Consider the following 20,821-nt stretch of genomic DNA (forward strand, 5'->3'; position numbering starts at 1 on the left):
TTTGTGCGTTGATGGTGACCGGTGCTGAGCCGCAGGGTTATTAATAAGGAGAGGAGGAAGAGGAGCTGCAGCCCTCTGCCGGCTGCGGGTTCACAGCACACTGCCGGGCACGCCGTGGCCGGGAGCAGTGATTTTGGTGTCCCTGCTCTCAGCCTTCCCCAGCACAGTGCAGGTTTGCAAGGCGGCCCCATCCCAGCAGCTCGGCGATGCTGGTGCCCACGCAGCGCTGCGGTCAGCGCCGGGGGGCGTCCTCACGGGGGTGGCACGGGGCAGGATGCGTGCGGCTGGCGGTGGGAGGGGAACGGCGCTGAGCTGCTCCCCGAGAGGTGCGGGTTTGGCATGGGGGGGGAGGAGGCGCAGGAAGGGCTCGGTAGCAAACACGTGCCATTGCACTGCTCCTGCTTCTGACACCGCTGCGGGCGTGTGCACGCAGCCGTCTGTGCACAGGCCCTCGCTTGGCTTGGCCCTTGTTTTTCCCCAACCTTTTGACTGCCGAGCAGTTAAAGCAAGCGGCACCACAGCCGGCAGCACTGCGGAGCGGGGCTTTTTGGTAAATACCTTTCTGCAGAGGCGTCAGCGGAGACCAGCAGCCGTGCATACAGATTGCCCCCGCACCTCACTCCTCCAGCTGCCTCCCTCATCTGCACAGACCCCGGACCTGTCCCCACCACCTCCTTTGTCACCCCACGTGGGCCTCAGTGTCCCCAGTGTCCCCATCCTCACCGTGCACCCCATCCTGGCCCCCTCGCAGGCAGGATACAGAGCCAGGCACACCCCTGGTGCTCTCATCCCCCGGTGCAGGGCATGGGGCTGGCCCCTGTCCCATCGGGACGGTCCCCGTGCCCCGGGTGGCAGCGGGTCTCGGTGCTGGGTGAGCCACATCCTGCATTTCGCACCTTGCCCTGCCTGGTAGCTCTGGGGCAAAGCAGCGGAGACGCCGACGTGCCCACGTGCTCCTTCCCGCGTTCCCTAACGGTTTCCCTGATGTTGCAGCCCGTGCCCATGCGGGCTGGCAGTAATTGCAGTCACCCATTTGCAGTGCTAAGGCAGCAAAAGGCTTAGAACAGCAAATCACCGCCCCGCCGCTGGGGATCCCGCCTGTGATCAATGGGAGATTTGTGAGCCTGCGTGTGAGCGAGAGGTTTTTCCCCGCAGACAAATAAAACACTTTTTCTCTGGCAGAGTCTGAAGCGAAGCTCCCGAGATGCGGTCAGGTGCCGGAGGCTTTGAGACACGGTGCAGGGAGCATCCCCGGGGCTGGCTGCAGGGAGCTGCAGCCCCCTGCTCTCCCCCCGCCATCCTTACGCCTTGCACCGGCCGCATCCTGACCCCGGAGCAGAGGCAGGGACCCAGGGAGGTGCTGCAGCAGCATCTCATCACGCTGACACCCTTGGAGGTGGCCGCGTCCCTGCTCAGGGGATGCTCACGGGATGATGGAGCATCTCTGGCTGCGTGGGGATGAGCTGCGGGAGGGGGGAAAATGGGGCGGGTGGGGGCAAGCTACGGGAATGGGGGAAAACGGTGTGGGTAAGGGCAAAATTCAGAGCTGGTCGGGGGAAATCTGCCCGGAGAAATGCAGCGGGGTCAGGCGATGCCAGCCTGAGGGCTGCAGCCTCCCCCAGCTCCCAGGGCTGACCTGGTTTTGCAGGAACCTCCCCTTTTCAGCTCAGAAACCCTTTTGTTGTGGCTGCAGGAGGACGCGCAGCCTCCTGGCCTATATTTTGGCTCAGAGATCAATATTGAACACCCCCCTTCGTGTTCCCTGCGCAGGCGTGGGGCGTTTTGCTTGCCGGGGGAGGTTTGTCTCCCAGCCCCGTCTGCTCACCATTTCAAATAATTTCTCCAGCATCGTTGTTCTAGAAACAATTCATTAGGGGCCTATTATACAATGTTATACCTGCCAAGGTTAGAAAAGATCCCATACACGTGGTGAAATTGCAGCGTGAGCTGCACGCTTCAGCTTTTTCTGGCGTCTGTCTGTAAATGTGCATTTTTCTCCCCGCTCACCCCGGGGCAGAGCCATGCCCGTGGCACTCCTTGGTGACGTCCCCAGCCTGGCAAGAAGCTGCACGTAGTGGGAAGCGGGCAAATTAGGGCTGTAGGATACTTTTCTCTCTCCCCTCGATGCTGCCTGGCAGCCCTACCGTGGCACGCTTTGAAAATCCAGGCCAGAAGCAGCAGACGGGTCCCCAGGCTGGCAGTGTTTCTGCTGGAAAGCAGAGAGACAACGGAGCCGCAGCCCCGGGGAGCTCATTAAGTATCACCCAGGCTGCTTGAAGATGGGGCAGAGAAAAAAAAACAAAAACGCATCCCTCGCCAGGTCTGCTCCCAGGAACCCACCTGGAGACGTCCCCAGCTGGCCCCGGAGCAGCTCAGCCCCGCCGCCCAGCCTCAGCCCGCGTCCGTGCTTTGCAGTTGTGTTTTTGTCTCTGCAGGGAGAACAACTTCATCAAGGACTTCCCGCAGCTGGCCGACGGCCTCCTGGTCATCCCGCTGCCCGTGGAGGAGCAGTGCCGCGGCGTCCTCTCCGAGCCCCTGCCCGACCTCCAGCTCCTCACCGGTACGGGCACCCCGGGTGCATCGGCACCCCCGGCATCTCGGGGACCGTCGCGGCACCAGTCCTGCCTGCAGAAATAGCACGTGGGCTCTGCGAGCCTGCCCCGGGCGGGCAAAATAGCCAAAAACACGGGGTCTGAACGCCGGCTGTTCTTTGCAGGAGACATCAAGTACGACGAGGCGATGGGCTACCCCATGGTGCAGCACTGGCGCGTCCGGAGCAACCTGTACCGGGTGAAGCTCAGCTCCATCACCCTCTCTGCAGGTGAGGTTTCTGCCAGCATGGAGATGGCACGTCTGCACGGGCTTCTCATGCAGAGCGTCTCACTGGTGTTTTCCATCTCCAGGCTCTGCTCAGGCAGGAACTAATGCTCCCAGTGCTGCTGCAGAGGCAGGCAGGGAGATTTAGAAACACAGAATCATTTGCACTGGAAAAAACCTTCACAATCACCAAGTCATCAGCTGACCTACTGAGTCCCATCCCTAAACCATGTCCCTAAGTGCCACGTCCACGTGTCTCTTAAATACCTCCGGGGATGGGGATGTCCCCGTGCAGCAGGTTTCGTTGCTTGCACGAGCTCCTGGTTACAGGGGGGAAACTGAGGCAGGGAGCGGTGCCACTTGGTTGGGCAGAGGCTGGAGTCGGAGCCAGGACAAGCTGGTGAGCAGCACGATGGGAGGGATTCGTGTGATGCACAGCGTGTGCATGGATGCACGTGTGTATGACAAGCAGCAAATTTGTGAAAAGTGTGGTTTCAAAAGGACCCAAGCTGTAGATGCAGCTCATATAACGCAGGCAGTGTCAGGTGAAGAAGGGGCAGGCGGGATGATCCTGCAAATGCCAAAACATTTCACTTTCTCGTTTTTATAGCTACACATTTTGGTTCAGAAACGCTGAAATGTTTTGTTGTGACCTGAAATGTTTTGCCTTTTCATTTCAAAACAGCATTTGTTATTTAAAAATCAACCTATTTTTGAAGGGAAAAAAATAGAAAGAAATAGAAAAAGTTTTAGCAGAGAGCAGCCACACAGCCCCAGAATGAAGCAACCTGCTTGGAGCTGAACAAAATCGTTGGGGTCAGCCCCGAATTAATTCTTCCAGCTTTTTCCTTCCACCAGCCTTCTCCTCCGATCAGCCAGCCGGCCAGCCAGGCAGATAACCCCATTTGGGTGACAGATGTGACGTATTTTCTTGCAGTGTGTTTTCAGTGTCACCAACGAAACGAAGCGATGATACTGGCCCACTCCAGCCGGTGTCACAGCGCGGTGACTCCGTGATCTGTGCTCCCTGTAGCGCAGTGTAGCACGGCACCGTCCCTGACAGCAGCCCCGGCCACCTGCACAGGCTCTGCAGGACGCTGCTGGAGGCATCGCCCGACCTGCCTTGGTGCAGAGCGGCCAGAGCCCGGCCCCATGGGTCCCCCTGGGCTGTCCCCAGCTTTTGTAACCACAGCCAGGGGTTGTGCAGGGGATTTATGCAGGGGATGGTCCGCGGTGCCATCTGTAATCCATTCATGCTTGCACCAAGACATCGCTGGCTGTGGTTGCTGTAAAGTAAAGGCCCAGCACGTCCTGTGGGGAACGCACTGCCCAACGTCCCCGCTTCCTGCAGGACGGCCTGGGATTGTGGAGGGCCCATGCTTGTGTGTGCACACGTGTTTGACATGTGCATCCTTGGAAATGTGCTTGAGAATTCTCTCGGGGAGAGGAATCACTGAGGGATGGCAGAGCCGCAGCACGGGGTAAGCAGCAGGTTGTGGATTGCAAGAGCAGAGGCAAAAAAGCGGCAAGGGGGGGGGAACCGCGCTTTGTGCCCCCGCAGGGGTCTGCGCGTCCCCCGGGGCTGCGGCTGCCTGCCCTGCCTGGCCCACCTGCCCACAGCGTGCTTCGCTCCCACAGGCTTCGCAAACATCCTGAAGATCCTGACCAAGGACAGCAGCCGGGAGGAGCTGCTCTCCTTCATCCAGCAGTTCGGCTCCCACTACATCGCGGAGGCGCTGTACGGCTCCGAGTTCAGCTGCACCATCCACTTCCCCAGCAAGAAGGTGCAGCAGCAGCTCTGGCTCCAGTACCAGAAAGGTGAGGAGGGCAGAGCCCTAAACGCCGGTCGTTTTAATTCCCATTTCCCGTCGGTCAGCCCCTATCCCTTGTCCCTACCCTCGCTGTCTGGTTCCCAGCCCTGCCGCCGTGCCCCAAGCCCGGGGTGCTCCGGGTGGGTTTATGGAGATGGGACGTAATTGAGCTGTCGCAGAATGGCTTCGTTTTATTGCTTGTGACAATGACGGTCTTTAAGGAAGTGTATTAAATCAATAGCAGACTCATTGTGCTACACTATAAATAACGAGACACATCATTAAACAGGGCAATAAACTTCAGGACTTTGAAGTAATACAATTAGGTTATGTTTATAAAAACTCCCTTATCGCCGTCGCCTTCCATTTGCCAATTCATCTCCCTCCTCCGGGGAGCTCGGGATATTCCCTTGGCCCGACGTCTTTCTGTTGGAAATGTCTGCGGTGTTTCTGGCGGGGTTAGGGCACGTTGCAGGACTCGGGAGGCCGTGAAGGCGCTTCCATCCCGCCCCGTGTGCGCTGCCGACAGCGGCTCCTCCACTGCCGTCGGCCGAGGCGCCCGCCAGCCCCCGCCGCCCCTTCCCCTTCGCCTCCGTCTTCCTGGCACAGCTGTTCCTGTAGGCATGTGTGTAACACCCCGCACTCATTTGTTTGGGTTTTAAGCTGTGATAAATGAAGTTTGCCACAGCACTGCCCCTGTTTAGCAGGAGGAAGCGGTGCGGAGGTGAGTTGTGTGCGTACACGCGGTGTTACAAGGCGTTCAGACACCAGTCTCCTGCGAGCCCTTTGTGGATGTGTCCGTGGGGTGCAGGCCTGGAGCAGCTCCCGGTCCCAAGCCCAGGGGTGACGGGATCGATGAGGGCCGCCCGTTCTGTGCCCACATCCTCCGGCACCGCCGCTGCTCTGCGGTGCTGGGGCCACGCGGTGACCGGTGGTGCCACCCAGCCCTGCTGCGAGAGGTCCCCAGTTCCTCAGCCCCCGCAGCCGGATCCCTGGCTCTGGTGAGGGTCCTGGATCCCTGAGGTCCCACGGGGATTTTGTACATCACACACAGCCAGAAGCGTTTTATTTCTGGCTGTGCTGCGTTATTTGGGCGCTGGGTGCTGGCTCCCACCCTATTCTTGGTGCGTGGCTCCGTCGTAGAGCAGGGTATGGCAGCTGGCAGGCTTGGCGAGGTTGAGGTAGGTTGGTTGGTGCTGCTGAGGAACAAGAACCGTAATGAGCTCTTGGATGGCCTGAAATGCTCCTGGAAACAGGTTGAGGATGCTCAGGGCTCTTGTGGCTGCCGGGGAGGCCGGCTCCGTGGGTAGAGGAGGGCACCGTGGGGAGCCCAGGGCTCTCTCCTGGAGAAACCACCGTGAAGAGGCAGAGCTTGCGTTTATGATAGACAGATTTTATTCCCAGCATCTCCGCTGATTTACCCTCATTTTAGCAGTGACATAAGGAGGATCTGAACAAATAGCCCCAGCTAGACGGCTCCGGATGCCTTCTCGACTTGGAAACAGCTCTGGCCCGGCAGGCTCCCCGCGGCTCCTTCCAGAAGCGCTCTGAGTGCGCGCATGCATCATCCCCAATAAACACAGCAGCAGGGCCAGGATAACCGTGGTTTGTTAGCGAGCAAAGCAGACCAGGAGAGGGGGAGATGAGTGTGTCTGCAGCATCGCGCCGAATTATTTTAACATTTTAATCAACTCTGTGGCTGCCAGGGCAGCCAGGGATGTGGGTCAGCGCCTGCGCATTGATCCCCGCAGCCAAATGGAGGAGAAAGTGATGCAGGCTCCTGTGGGGGCTGCTGGAAAGTTTGTTCCCCCTTTGGGGTGAGCATGCTGCAGGCACCACTGGTGTTCGCAGGCAGCTCTAGCCATAGAAATGCAAAATGAGCTGTTTTGCTGGCGGACACGGTGTGCTGGGGGGCAGAGCTGGTGCTGAGGACAGGAGCAACCTTCCCCGGCGGCCCCAGGGCAGCAGGAGCAGGGGACAGGAAGGGCAGAGCCAGACAGATGATTTATGGGGATTGTTGGGAGGCAGGAGCCCCAGGCGGTGATGGAGCCGCCTGCCCCAGTCCCAAGGGTGTGCAGGAACAAACCCTACAAATGAGAGGCAGCGAGGCCGGGCTGCTGCCCACGTAATGCAGCTGCTGGGTGCCCATGCTGCTCCCCTTCCCGAGCGCACACAGACGCTTCCCCAGGCTCCCCCGAGGAACTGAGTGAGCAAACCAACCTGAACCCAAATTTTATCTCATGCAGAACGATTAAAATCCCATTTTTAGTGCCTGCTTGCTCAGGCTCTGTGCAGCCAAGCCACACTTTAGCTCGGAGGGGCCTCCGTGTGGGAGACCTTGAGGTCGACCTGGCCATCGATCTGTGCCACGGGAGCCCGCCTCAGTTTCCTCCACCACCAAAGGCAGCATTTAACACCAACAGCACCTCATTAAGTTCCCACCAATTGTGTGAACATTTTAATTTGGTGGCTGGGGCCAAGGTGACAACCCAGGCCACCTACTGTTGCATTTAAGACCGGGCTGGGTCTGCCTGGAATGGGGTTAAGCAGCAGCCCCGGTGGTGCTGCAGCCGGGGTTTGTGGCTCACGCAGGGGTGCCTTGGCTGTGGCCGAGCAGTGCCTGCACAGCGTCAGGGCTCTGTGTGCCCCACCGGGCCCCGCAGTGAGCAGGCTGGGGCTGGGCGAGAGGCTGGGAGAGGACACAGCCAGGATCGGTGACCCGAGGTGGCCACACCATCCAACGTCACGCTCAGGAGGTTGGGATCAGTGCACTGCAGAGACACCGTCCCGAAACACGCAGGGGGAGAGGGAGGGATCCCTCCACCAGCAAATAAAGCTGCCAGGGGGGCTTCATCCACCAACAGGGATGTATTGGCTCCCTGGCCCCCGGCTCTGGCTGGATGAGGAGGAGAGCTTGGCTAGGAAAGGGAAGAGCGGCTCTACAGCAACCGCTGACAGCCCCGGCGGGATTCTCCCAGCACTGTTCTAACTCGCTCGTTCCCACCGCGCTCCACAAAATGCAGAACAAATGCCTGTAAGTGCTCTGGCACTTAGAGAAAATGGAGACATTATCAGTGGTAACGCGGAGGGTCTCGTCTTGTCAAGCATTTGAGTGACAACTCTTTCCCTTCGCGCCGTGACGACTGGCAGAGCCTCAGCGTGGGAGACTTCTGTTCTCCAGCTGGGAAGAGCTGGGAGAAGAAACGCCGTGCCCGTGGCTCGCTGCCGGGACCACCGAGGAGCTGGGAGAGGGGCTGGAGGAGCAGGGAGCGGTGTCCTCGTGCTCAGGATGTGCAGGGCACGGGTGCAGATGCAGAGGTTCTCAGTACCAAACGCTTGCGTTGCTGCAGTGCTTTGGGTCCTCAGTGCGTGAACTCTTCTTCCCGCGTGTCCTGCGAGCAGCAAATCTCTCGAGTGTCCTTGGCTGGGGCCCCCTGGCCCCGCTGGACACTCAGCACCCTGGGTTTTAGAAGTGGCTGAGGCAGGTCTGAAAGATGTTCACTCTCAGGATCTGATCTTTCATTAAAAGAGGCTGTGCTCTGGCAGGTCCTACCACGTTCGCTAAGGCTTTCTGACCATCCATCTGCCCATTACTTGCTTTTCTTCTCTTGGATCGTGTGTCATTGGTTGCATTTACCCTTAGGAGGTTACAGTTTTCTTGCTTTTTTGTCAACTGAGCAATTAGACAAAGATCTTCATAAAATATAAGCCATAGGATGCAGCCTAGAGGTCTGCTAAAAGGGCAGTCCATATTCAGAGCAGGGTCTGTGGATCCCCTCTGTCCTTCCAAGGTCTAATTCCTCTCCCTTCAGGTCTGGCATTGCCATAATACAATTAAGGTGGAACCAGTCCATGGGAACCTTTAGTTCTCAATTCCTAGACGCAATCAGGTGCATTAAGAAAGCGCTAGGGCAAGCTCTGCATCTATTAGAGGCGCTAACAGCTTTCCCTCATACCTGCTTGTCAGAAGTAACGTGTAGGGAACTTCCCTCTCCTTCAGATCTGCTCCTTTAAACAACTGCTCTATTACCTTCGTAACGCTCTCACTGCTTGTGGTTTATATCCTTATATTTATTTCAAAACCTCAGATTTTGACATTCTGTTCAGAGAAGGAAAGAAAAAACAATTTAGCTAGTTGCCATGAAATTTAGTTTAGACTAAAATATGTGCTGTGCCTCAGTCTGCTAAATGACCTTATGCACTGCTCATTGTAATCCAGAATTGCCAGGCAAGTAGAGTAATTAGTTGTGCAAAATGAAATAACTTTAAATCCTCACATTGAGTAATGACCCAGAAAAATCACTTAAACTATACAATAGAAAAGACCGAAAGCATCTGGCTTTATTTTTACTTCTGTGGCTCTGCCCCCTTTGATTAAGAAACACTCTCTCCCCCTCATCCCTTTCGAAACCGTGGCTGTCAGCTGCTGCCCAGAACAAATGTTCGCAACTTAGCTTGCCTCTGCCCTACGAAATCATAACTTCTCGTAAAACGTCAGGCTGAGCCTAGCAGTACCGGCACAGCAGTCGTTCTGCAAGGCTCGTATACGTTTGATAAACTGGCAACTCGTCGCTGCTTAAAGAGCTGCTTCCTATCATCCGAGATGAGCAGGAGTAATAAAAGCCTTCACCCAGCTCAGCAAACGGCGCTGGGCGGCGGGGCGAGGGGCGAGCTCGCCCGTGCTGGGGCCAGCCGGCTGTCTTGGAAAGCCGAGTAGGAAATTGCTTCGCTCTCCTTTGGCTCCACGCAAACACGCTCTTCCTAGGAAGACTTTACAGCACGTGCTGTACAAAATCACCCAGGACAAGCAGCCAGCCCTCACGCCGGGGTGAGTATGTCACCTCCACGGCCGTGCGAAACGGAGCCAGAAAGCGCCGAAATGAGCCAGGGACAAGTGGGGTGATGGCAACCCCGGCCCCGGCCCGCAGCCACGTCCCGCGGGCTCCGTGCGAGTGGATTCTGAGCAGGCCTTGTGAGCATCAGGTGTCAGCTGGAGGGAGAAGTAAGGTATTGGCCCTGCGGGAGTATCGGTGCGAGTGGATGTAAGAAACCCTAGCATTTGTTTATGAGGTGGGTAGGGAAGTGTCAGATGAAGTTACGTTAGACCTGCCAAAGAGATGAGATTTATCCCTCACGTCCTGACAGCATAAAAGGGGGCTCGTAGCTGTTGTGTTAGCAAGTCTAATTCCCACCGGCCGTAAAAAACAATCTGCCGCCAAAGGGAGGAGATGAAGTGTTTTTAATAACAAAATGAGCCGTTTGCAATGCACTTTTAATTGGATCAATTTTTCCTTTATTACACAACCTTTAAAATCAAACACATACGTGTAACCAGACAAGTTCTTTCTCCAGGTAAGGAGCAGAAGGCGAACCATTTCATCACAATCCTTAATTACTCCGTTTCGTCTCATTTGGCAGACAATCACAACATTGCGTGGGGGCACCACGGCAAGAAATACAGCTCCACAACATCATCTCACAGTCACTATCGAGCTTTGTCAGGGGAAGGGCATACCCTGGGCTGAGGACAACAGGTTTTCTTTTTGCCTTTTCTGCCTGAAACCCCAGACAAGAAAAAGAGCTGCAGACAAAGCCCACCCAGGCACCTTTCGCTGTGCCTGCTCCCACCGATGCAGAGCAGAGCAGCGTTATTTTTCCCAAATCTCTCAGTGAGCAGCAGATGACGTGCTTTGTTTGAGCTGTGTAACCGGTAACAGACTGGGGTAACCAACTGCTCAGCCCGTTTACTGGACCAGCTTAGACGTCGCTGTAAGCACTCCAGGAAACGTTCTTGCTTAGTGTGATGTTTATTGCAAAAAAAAAAAAATTCCATTGGAACAGAAAACGACAGAGGTACATATTATCATAGATAATATTGCTTCAATTATTCAGGTCCACGGTAGCTTCCTGCTTGGAGCAGTTCTTGGAAACAGGAGAGATGTTTAAAAGAGATCAGTAGGAGAGGAGCTGCCATTACCATAATACTGGAAAAAAATGCCTTGAGTTACAGTGTAATTAACTGCAGAAGGTCCCGGTAATAGTAGTCATCTCCCAAAAACATACATGCAAGATGAGATCAGCTCCCCAAATTGCTGTTACATACCGTAGGCGACTGCCCCCTCCCACCCAAAAAGAGAAGCAGGGGATGTAAATCATTATGTGCATGTTGATAGCCTCAGCAAATACACAGAGCAGCTCAGGAGGGAAGGGAGAATTAAATTCCCTTGAGCTCCTTTACTGTCTTCCATCATCTACCCTTAGCTCCTACCCCCTTCTCCCCGAGCTTTTTCCAGCAAATTTCAGCAAGAAAAAGTTGTTGCCGTGGTCAGGGGGTACCTCCATCCCACAGCTGGCTTTTTGTCGGCTCAGCACAGCAAGGAGGGGAAAAAAAATAAAATCCTACCAAAAGGGTTTTGCTCCCAGTGCTGCTTCTGGAAGCCCTGCAGCTGCAAAGCAACTGGCTGCGGCTGCTGCTCTGAAGCCTGTTTTGCTTTGCTGCTTCACTAGGGGAAAGTCTGTGGGAGCTTAAAAAAAATCACCTGTTGCATACATGTTGTTGGACAAGTAGCAAACAATTTGCTGTAGCTTGGCAGCCACCATAAAATCAGCTTTTATACTGTCTGCCGTGCCCCCAAATTTGCAACTACGTTGTTGATAGCAACAAATAAATGCACTGCAGTGTAACTATTATCCGTGGCAGATTAACATGCTACCACTGTGTCCTATTTAAATGCGTCTTTCCATCAATAAACTATTCCAGGCAAGCAGCACCACACTGAGGTACACATTTATCAGCCAGGAGCGTAGCACTGTGGGGGCCTTGGTTCACACAGCTGCAGTTTTGTGCTTCATTTGGCCCAAAGCCGTGATGAACATGAACTCCGGTGCCTGCTGGTGCCATAAAAAAGCTGAGGAATGTAGTGTTTTGCTGCGCGAGGAGAAAAAGGCAGTGCACCAAGGGATGTGCTTCTGAGTATTAAAAATAAAAGTGAAACAATCCCCCCCCATCCCCATCGTGGGATGCAAAGTGCAGGTGGGTGGAAACGTACTGCTGAATGCAGGGGATGCAGAAGGTGAGGTGCAGGCGAACACACAGCGCGTTGCATCTGATCACGTTTATTACCCTCCCCCAGCCACTCCCTCCCCCCAGACGAAGGTACCAGACTTACCTTCGCAAGACAGTTCCCCACGATACGATTAATAACAAAACACCTCTGAATATCAACAGTATGTTCCCTCTGCTTCTTCTTTTTCCTCCACCCCCCCTTCTCCCCCCTTCTAACTAGCACAGTCCTTACTAGCAATAAAAGCCCCGCTGCCATCAGAGGGCAGCTCTCTGGCTCCGTTCGGCCTCCCATGATTGCACTGTACTCACTTCACATCGAACAGACACGGTTCACAAATGGCACGACAGGGGCGATCTCCTGAATACCAGAAAAACGGAGAGAGAAAACCCTCGCTCTCGAGTTTGAAAGTAAAGCTCCATCTCTGTGCAGTTTAAGAGGGCTATTTTGTTTTATGCAGTGCTGCAATCAGAAATTGCCTTCTCAAGTAGTTGCCCGGACAACTGCTACCGAGTTCCTTGCAAATACCACGGCGGGAAGAGGATTGCCTCCCTAGTCCTCTAAGGAAGGTGATTTAGAGCAGTCAGTCGGTGTTTATGGCACAAAGGAAGGTACAGTGGCTGAAGCTGTAGTCGACGTGGCGTAAGGAGGTGAGAGGGTTTACGGAGTGACTGCTTATTGAACAAGGAACCAGTAGTCCAGAAGGATCCTTTCCTTCATGCTTGTTCTTTTTTATTGTACAGATTCAAAAAGAGAAAAAGCAGACCACCACATATGCTGATTTGTTTCTAGACACAAAATACGACGGCCTCTACGCCAAAACCCCCTTGGCTATGGCACACAGTCATCCTGAACTGGTTCCTGTCAGGTTGCAGGGAGGCTGGAAGAATCACTAACGAAAGGGGCTTTACCTCGAGAAACGCCTTTAAGGGGTGGAATATCTTCTCAGGTGGTAACTGTAGATCTTAATGCAATGATCCCAGCAGTCCAGCACCAGCAGCTGCCCTTTGGGAGTGATGGCAATACCAACAGGACAGGTGAGTCCTTCACGGATCAAGATATTATAGCCTCCTCCTTTGGGAAAATGCAGGATTTCTTTACGGCTGCTGTCAGCAACAATCAGGTCTCCCCTGGCATCCACACACATCCCAGCGATGCACCTGAAATCTTCATTCTCGGAGAAGAAGTGGCTAATCTGGCGCCCCAGCTGCCCATCGGGGCCGACGGAGCCGATGGAGAAGCCCCCTTCTAAGTGGTGCTCGTACTGGCGGTTCTCCAGGTTCAGCCCCAGCCCCTGGGTGAAGTATATGGTCCCTTCAGCGTCGCAGGTGACAAACTTGGGGCGCACCGCGCTGCACAAGCAGCTGTACTTCACTACCCCCACCCCGCGGTCCACGGTGAAGCACCAGAGCTTCCCCCCTTCCACATCGGTGACCACGAACTGCCCGGAAGGCAGCGCTGCGATGCCCCACGGCTTGCTCAGCTGGCTCCTGTGGCACGCCACGCAGTGGCCATCCATGGTGTACACCTTGACTGAGTTATCGTAGCTGTCGGTCACGCCTATCAGGCCGTGGCAGTTCATGGTGACAGAAAGGGGAGTCAAATTGGGCAAGTCTGCTCCGAGGAAGCTCAACACAAAACTATCGATTCCGCTCGGGCTCCGGCGAATCTCCTTCAGGAAGCCCTTGCGGGTGAAAACCTGGATTCGGAAATTGCCTCGGTCTGCCACGAGCACCTCTCCTTGTTGAGTGACGTGGAGGCTGACGGGCAGATTGAACATCCCTGGCAGGCTGCCCTTGGAACCCATCTTCTTGATGAAGTGGCACTGCTGGATGCTTGTGGCTGCTTCGGGCATCCTCGGCTTGGCTGGGGAGGAATGCGGCGTGCAGCTGGCCTCTTCGTGCACCAGGTCAGGCTCCCTAAATGACACCGAGGAGGAGGATGCAGTTTCCATGAGTGATTCCTCCACGTTAACTGTCCGGGGTTTCTTCACCACCTGCCCAATCTGCAGCGGTCCCACGTGGCTCACCTTCAGGAGCTCAACCTCTTGAAGAGTCAGCTCCCGTGGGAGACTGTTTGTCAGTTCAGGCTCCTCCTCATCTGCTGCCTCCTCCAACAGAGCTATATCCCCCTGCTTTATTTTGGCAAGGAAATAATCACAGCGAGACAGTATCTGCACTTCTGCTAAGTTCAGCAGATAAGCTTGTTCCTCCATCACCTGATTATTTACCTTCTCCACTTCAGATAAAGAGGTGGTGAAGAACTTGCGTGACCTGGCAAGTTCTTCCTGGATCTTGCGCTCTTCTTTGCTGTAATCTTGCAGAACTGCTTTGTATCTAGACTGCAGGTCTCTCGAAACACCCTCCAGAGATGCTTTTCTTTTCTGCAGATCATCCATGAGCTCCCGAAGTCTGGCAAGCCTTGTCCCAAATTCCCTCCTACGCTCCTCAGCAGCCTCTTTGATAGCGATGACACTGTGCCCCTGGGGCACGTGCGATGCCTCCTTGCAGGGCTCACATAAAACCAAGCTACAGCTCTTGCAAAAGTGTCTTGGCAGCCTTCTCCCGCAGACCTTGCACATGAGGAGACCCACCACCTCCCCCAGTCCTGCGGTGTCTATGATCTTCAGCACAGTGAGATTGTCAGTCAGTTGAGCCAAGTTAGTGATCCGGGTGATTTTGCTGCAGAAGGGGCAGCGTATCCCATTAATGCTGTTAGCCAGCAGTTTCTCCAGGCACTGTTTGCAGATGGTGTGCCCGCAGTGTAAGAGCTTGGGTCTCAGGTGCTCCTCGGTGAAGGACTCCATGCAAATGGGGCACTCCAGGACCTCGCGGAGTGCATCCGAGTTGAGCTGAGGGGCAGAAGCCATGGCTTTCGAAGCCACCTTTAGCCTGTGCAAAACCCGGTACTCACATTTATTCCAAAGAGCTCCGGTTCTGTCAAGAAAGAAAAAAGGAAATGTGATTTATGTCTTCACCAGCAGTTACACATACATGCAATGTATTTCTGATTTACCTCCCAACCCTGGAAAATAAGAAACCCAGTTGGCTTTCCCACATTCGGAAAGGAAAGATTAATCGTAGCTAATCTCAGAGCGGGAAAATTCCAAACCTAACTTGCAGTGTCTAGTGCAATGAATTATTCACTTGCAAAATTTATAAGTAGAACTGAAAGAAGTGTAATGGCAGCAATAAGGAAGCCCAATAGATATTGATGACTGAATCATCTCCTCATGGTGCCCATCTCCCGCTGCCAAGCATGCGAGTTTACATAATTTACTCTGAAACCCAGGGAGATTAAACCAAGCGTTCAAATGTGGCGCATCAAAAGAGGAACCAGATGGTGCGATGCTTTAGGCCATTAATATATCACCTCTGGAGACCTACATTCAGATATGACATCAGATACAAATGAAATAAATGTGGTTGCTTTAATCTGCTTTTCTAGATAGCCAAAACAAATGTTCAAGGTTTCGTATGTTTGCCAGGAAGTAAACCTAGGAGGAACGATTTGTCAGCTTCCACTTGCTGAGAATTACTGTGCGCGGTGAGGACTGCACACCAGTGTCTCCCGTCAGCCTCTGCCACACTGCAACATGCTTCAGCACGCAAACAAACCACAGCTCGCCGTGGCAGTGTTCTAGCAGGCGTAAGCAGTTGCAGGGAGTTAACAGAACTCCAAACACTCGTTAATACAGACTGCAAGTGTTCACTGGTAGTTCTTGTACTTAGCTTAATTGTATGCAATTTCTCCTCGTGCCGTACTCTTGCAGCATTGCCCTCGTTCTTACGTTTTGGTTCAGTTTTTCAGCACCGTGGCTGCCGTTCAGCTTCAAACCAGGTTCGTCCATCCCCACATCCCTCTCAGCGGGGAGCAGATCCCGGCAGCTGTCTCGCTAAAGCAGCCATCCATTCAGAAGGAACAGAGCAGGGTTCCCATCATTAAGTCATTATTCAGCAGACTGGGTTTCAATACCTTTGCTATTGCCTTGCTTAGCCTTTAAAAGAAAGGGGCAGAAAACATTTCCTTTAGGGGGAGAGGAGGAGAAGGAAGTAGTTAGTCTTTAAAATGAAGAGCCGGTCGCAGAGGGATGTGAACAGACAGCTTTTTCTGAATAATGGCTGCACGCACGCAGCACTCTCGCTTCCCTGCTGTGTTTGCCCGCTTCATCCTCGGGAGCATTTCAGACAGAAAGGTTCACTGTGTTTCAGCTTAGCGTTTGCTCAAGTGGAAGGAGACAACTGCAGTGAAGAAAAGTTCTTTATGTTCGTACAGAGAAAAAAAAATCAATTTATCAGCTCCGCGGTTGTTTAAGGCCCAGATTTCAGGGACTGATTCAGTGGTGTGGCAGAATCCCCAGCAAGGCCCAGGCTGGGATCTGATGGCACAGTGACTGGTGGCACAGTGCATGTCACACGGGTGGCACCTGGGGAGCTGTGGCAGTCCGGGTGCTGGCACCGAAGAGACTTCCCTTTTATTCTTAGCAATGTCCTAGCTGCGGAAGGAAACGCCTGGGCACTGCCGTGTAGATCAGAAACATTCCTCTGAGGGATGAAGATCTGTATTTTAAAATGATTTTTTAAATACTGAAATATAAGATCCAAGGTTCATTATTATTTTCCTTGAAAGTATGTCAAAAGACTTGCATAGGGAGGGATGAGGTAGAAGTGCTGACATCCGAAAATGAGAGTTACATAAAAAGCTGCCTTCAGAACAAGTACTGTTATCAACGTAAAACGGAGAGGGGATTTTGTTTAGGTTTACCTCACGTCCAGTTTTTAGAACAAAGATGTGTATGACGTGCTTTTAACACGTAAAACCCTTGTATCAGGATGCCAGCACGCGTCTCAGTGACGTGAAGTTCCCGTTCAGCTGCACCGAGCCCTCGCAGCCAGCCGTGCCCCCACAGATCGCTCATGGTGGGCAGCCCTGGGGCAGTTCCTCTGCCGCAGGGAAGGGCGTTAGGGGAGGCCTGAGCAGAGGGCCAGGCTGTAAAGCTGCGTGCAGCCTGTGAGTGTGCGCTCCTTATATTCAGCAAGATTTTCTTGGAGGTCTTTCCCAACCTCGGTGGCTCTGCGGTTGTCCTGCCACAGCTTCTCATGGTTTCCGCAGCTTTTAGGCAGCACGGGCTGGGGGAGCAGCGGGCTTCCCGCGCACTTCTCAGACGGCCTTATTACCTACAGGGTGCAGCTCTGTGAGCTGGTTCTAGCTTTACTACCAGGTTTCAGATGTGTCACTCGGTTCCAGCTTCATTATCAGGCTCCAACTTTATTGCCCACTTCCAGTTTTACCACCAGGCTCCAGCTTTGTCACCCGGTCCCAGCTTTGTGAGCAGGTTCTAGTTTTATCCCCTGCTTCCAGCCTTATCACCAGGTCCCAGCCTTACCACCAGGTTCACAGCTTCCATCGCCGGGCTCCATCTTCACCACCAGCTCCCAGTTTTGCCGCGCCCCCCCCCCCCCCCCCCGGTTCCTGCTTTATCACCAGGTTCCCACTTTTACCACCAGGCTCCAGATTTAGCGCCCGGTTCCACACTTACCGCCCGGTCCCAGCTCCGCCCCCAGGCCCCCGTTTCACCACACGACTCCCCGTTACCGCCCGCCCCCCCCCCCCTCACCGCGGGCCGCAGCAGCCCCCGTCAGACCGCCCCGCGCCGGGGGCTCTCCTCAGAGCCGCCACCGCCGAGCCCCCCCCCGGCCCCTCGGGCCCCTCGGGCCGGCTCCCGCCGCTCCCCCGGCAGCTGACGGCGGGGCCCAGCCCGGGCCCTGCCCCCTCCCGGCGCCGTTACGGCCGCGCCCCGCCCCCCCCCCCCGCGCCTACCTGCCCGCCGCTGCCGGGCCGCGCGCGCCGCTCCCCCGCCATGCCCCGCGCCGCCGCTCCCCCGTGACGTCAGTGCGCCGCGCCGCGGGGCGCGCTGGGAGTTGGAGTCCCCGCAGCCTCCCGGGTCAGGGCACGGGGCGCGGCCTGCCTCCGCCTGGTTCTGTCAGGAATAGTTAAAAACGTATATATTTCTTTATTTTTTTTCCCCCAGTTTTATTACGCACCACTACGCGTTGAGGTTCCTGCCTGTCAATAAAAGTTAAAAATCCTTTTTTCCCCCCATTTTTCCCCAGTTTTATTACACACCACATTCTGCACTGAGATTCCTGTCAATAAATATTCAGATTTTGGTGATTTTTTTTTTAGTTTTTCCCCTTTTTATTACACGCCATTCTGTATTGAGGCTCCTGCCTGTCAATAAAAGTTAAAAATCTTTTTTTTTTTTTTCATTTTTCCCCCATTTTGTTACACACCACTCTGCATTGAGATTCCTGTCAGTAAAACTTAGAATAGAATTTCGTAGAAACTTAATAACCTTTTTTTCTTCATTTTTTTCCTGTTTTATTACACACCATCCTGCATTGTAATTCCTGTCAATAAAGCCTAATAATCTTTTTTTTTTTTTTTCATTTTCCCCCCAGTTTTCTTACACGCTCTTCTGTGCTGAGATTTCTGTCAATAGAAGATAAAAATCTTTTTTTTGTTTTCATTTTTTCCCCCCATTTTCTTACATGCCCTTCTGCGTTGAGGCCCCCATCTGTGTATATGTGCTCAGCTGGTCTTTTCCGTCCTCGTTTCCACCCCTGCTGGGCCGCAGCCTCTTTGCTTTCCGTCCGGCCTTGCCGGCGGCGGCAGCGCCCCGGCCGGGTTTCGGGTCTCACACCACGGCTCTGCATCTCTCAGCCCCTCTCAGAAACCGCTCTGAAGCAGCCCGTGGACTCCCAGCACAAAAATGCCTGTTTTTAGATGCAGATGTAATCAGTTGATTGGGTGGCTCACGTAAATATTGCCAATGAGCAGATCCACAGCTGCGGCTGCTTACTGGAGCACTTGCACAGGGCGCCTCCTGGCAATAAGCCCTTCCTCACAGTAGCCCAGATGCTGGCAGTGGTGGCCAGCGAGCGGTGCAGGAAATCAAAGGCTTGGGGGGAATTGTGCACTTTGGGGATGGATCCTCAGTCCGGGGAGAGCTTTAGCTCTGGTGTTGAAAGAGGTGGCGCTGCTGGGTTTTGGGGACTCGGTTGGCGGATCGGGATCGGAAGAGCTGAGATGGACGAGGTGGAGGAGGCGTCTGCCAGGGCACTGAGTTGGACCACGGGGTGCTGTGTGAGGGTGTCTGAACGGAGACGTGCTGCTGGGGGGCCTCTGTAATCCCAGCCACACCATGCAGGGGAAAACAGGCAGGGTTCGGAAGCAAAACCTGCGGCTGTACCCTGCAGACCAGGCTGCGGGCTGTCACCTGCAGGGTGGCCTTGCTGAGTAGCCGGCCTGGTCCACCTGGTGGTGATGGAAACCTGGTGGTCGGTGGGACTGTGCCCTCAGCAAGACCAGGCACAGGGTGCCCCTAGGAGCTTTTTGCAAGAGCTTTATGTTCAGCTTTCTGCTTCCCGCAGGGCTAACTAGTGAGGGTAGAGGCTACTGTTTATGAAGCTCTTCATAAGCATTAAAAACTTCTAAAAAATAGGACAACATAGCTTTCTATGAGGCCTCCTGCAAAAGCTGTCACATCTGCGCCCAGCCCCTGCACCTTTTCCTGCCATTTTCTTTAGCAGCCCCAGGGTGCTCCAGTGGAAGCGCAGGCTGTGACCGCGCTGGGGTGGGCTCCGTAACCCTTCCCGAAGCACAAGGGATTGGAAGAGCCACCTTGGAGGCTGCTCCTGTCACCACCTTCTTGCTCTGCAGATTTTAACGTGCTCACAGCACGTGCGCTCACCCAGATTGATCCCTTCTCACACATGGGAGGTAGCAAAGGATGGCAGCTCTGTCACACAGGACTAATGAGTGGAGTCGTTAATCATGTAATCAGTCATTTCCCTCCTGCCTCTTCCCTCCTCCTTGTCATCCCTCTGACCTTTCTATCAGACCGCTCTTCTCCCCATCAGATGGGCTCTGACGGCTGAAATCAGAGGCAGGATTTCAGCAACCCGATCGTGGCTCTGCCCTGGCATTTTGCAGGGTTGTGCTGGTGTGAGGAATATCGGTAACACGGGCCCCACTCCAGCTCGAATTTCGTTCAGGAGTCTTCAGGCTGCTTCACTGATAGCAGAGAAATGAGTTTTACTGTGACCCAGTGGTGCAGTGCAGCAGATCAGGAAATGGCCGGGCTCGGGGCTTCCTCTGCGGGAGCACAGGTGGAGATCCGTGGCATGGAGAAATTCCATCTGTGGAAGAGGCGAGCTCTCAGTTTAAACATTTGTCACAAACCCTGCATGGGGCTTCTCCATCCATGCGTGCAGGGAGGACAGCGCAGCCTGCACCGTGCCAGCAGCCGTGGGGCCCAGACCTCATGCTGAAGGGTACAGTGCATCCTCCGTGGGGTTTGCTGACCCCAGCAAGGACGAGGAGACAGCAGAGAGAGCAATGCAGGCAGCGAAGGCACTTGGAGACAGAGCAGATGCAAATCTGGGCTTGTCTCACAAAGGAAAATGAGTGAGATTTATGTTCTCCTGATTTCGTGCTGTGCTTCAGGCTCCACGCAACAAACCTCAGCGGGAAGCTGCTGAGCACAGAGTCCCTGGGGTGAGCTGTGCCCAGGGAGGGGACGTGGGGCTCGCTCCCACCTCCAGGCATCACCACTGCATCCAGGTCGGACGCGGTCGTGGGTCTGAGCGCAGCGAGTGCAGTCCAGCCCTTTGGGAAATGCGGCAGGTAAGACTTGTTCAGCCGGGTGGTCTGGAAAAGTGGCTTGACCCGGAATGAAGGACCTGCCTTGCCCCGTGTTGTGGTGGGCTGCACCACAGTGAGCTCAGGGATAAAGAGCCAAAGGGTGAAACTCCCCGGGAGTCCCCCAGGAGATGCTCCTTCAGTGATGTATTTTGCAAGGTGGACGTTGGGATTGAACCGGCGTGGTCTGGCAGATTTTGTGTGGTCCCACATCTGAAAATGAACGCTGTGGGGAAATAATCCTTTAATGCATCCTGGGGAAAAAACAAAGGACACTGTGGATTTGGTTAGAGGTGATAGCAACGAGCCAATGCTGTTACCCAGTGTGTCAGGGTATGGGGACCCTGCACCGTGACAAGGAAGGACAGGGAGGACGTGCAGCCAACAGCCCAGGGGAGACAACAGCAGCAATTTGGGGGTCGCGGA

At 54.5% G+C, this 20,821-nt stretch overlaps 2 protein-coding genes across 11 annotated transcripts in view; one reads left to right on the top strand and one right to left on the bottom strand.

Moving 5' to 3' along the window:
* Positions 1-20,821, top strand: part of ASTN2 (astrotactin 2) — a 341,061-nt gene that overhangs the window by 213,434 nt on the left and 106,806 nt on the right. For all 7 annotated transcript variants that reach the window (XM_080561615.1, XM_080561613.1, XM_080561618.1 and 4 more), the window contains 3 exons: positions 2,436-2,560; positions 2,717-2,821; positions 4,456-4,635. In XM_080561615.1, coding sequence (XP_080417741.1) covers positions 2,436-2,560; positions 2,717-2,821; positions 4,456-4,635 — 410 coding nt within the window. The remainder of the gene's footprint in view (positions 1-2,435; positions 2,561-2,716; positions 2,822-4,455; positions 4,636-20,821) is intronic.
* Positions 9,850-17,862, bottom strand: TRIM32 (tripartite motif containing 32). 4 transcript variants are annotated; one of them, XM_080561632.1, is made up of 3 exons: positions 17,513-17,672; positions 15,483-15,689; positions 9,850-14,628 (listed from the first exon to the last, which is right to left on the bottom strand). In XM_080561632.1, the coding sequence occupies exon 3, from the start codon at positions 14,559-14,561 to the stop codon at positions 12,618-12,620; it is 1,944 nt and encodes a 647-aa protein (XP_080417758.1). In that variant the 5' UTR covers positions 14,562-14,628; positions 15,483-15,689; positions 17,513-17,672; the 3' UTR covers positions 9,850-12,617. The 4 variants fall into 4 exon arrangements, with proteins under 4 accessions (XP_080417758.1, XP_080417757.1, XP_080417756.1 ...); XM_080561631.1 differs by having other exon boundaries at positions 15,483-16,869; XM_080561630.1 differs by lacking the exon at positions 15,483-15,689 and having other exon boundaries at positions 17,513-17,862.

This window comes from Anser brachyrhynchus, assembly GCF_964034855.1.
Source record: "Anser brachyrhynchus genome assembly, chromosome: 19".
Classification (NCBI taxonomy): Eukaryota; Metazoa; Chordata; class Aves; order Anseriformes; family Anatidae; genus Anser; species Anser brachyrhynchus.

Excerpts from the sequence above, each read along its gene's own strand:
- TRIM32 (XM_080561630.1), bottom strand. The coding sequence starts at position 14,561 with ATGGCTTCTGCCCCTCAGCTCAACTCGGATGCACTCCGCGAGGTCCTG.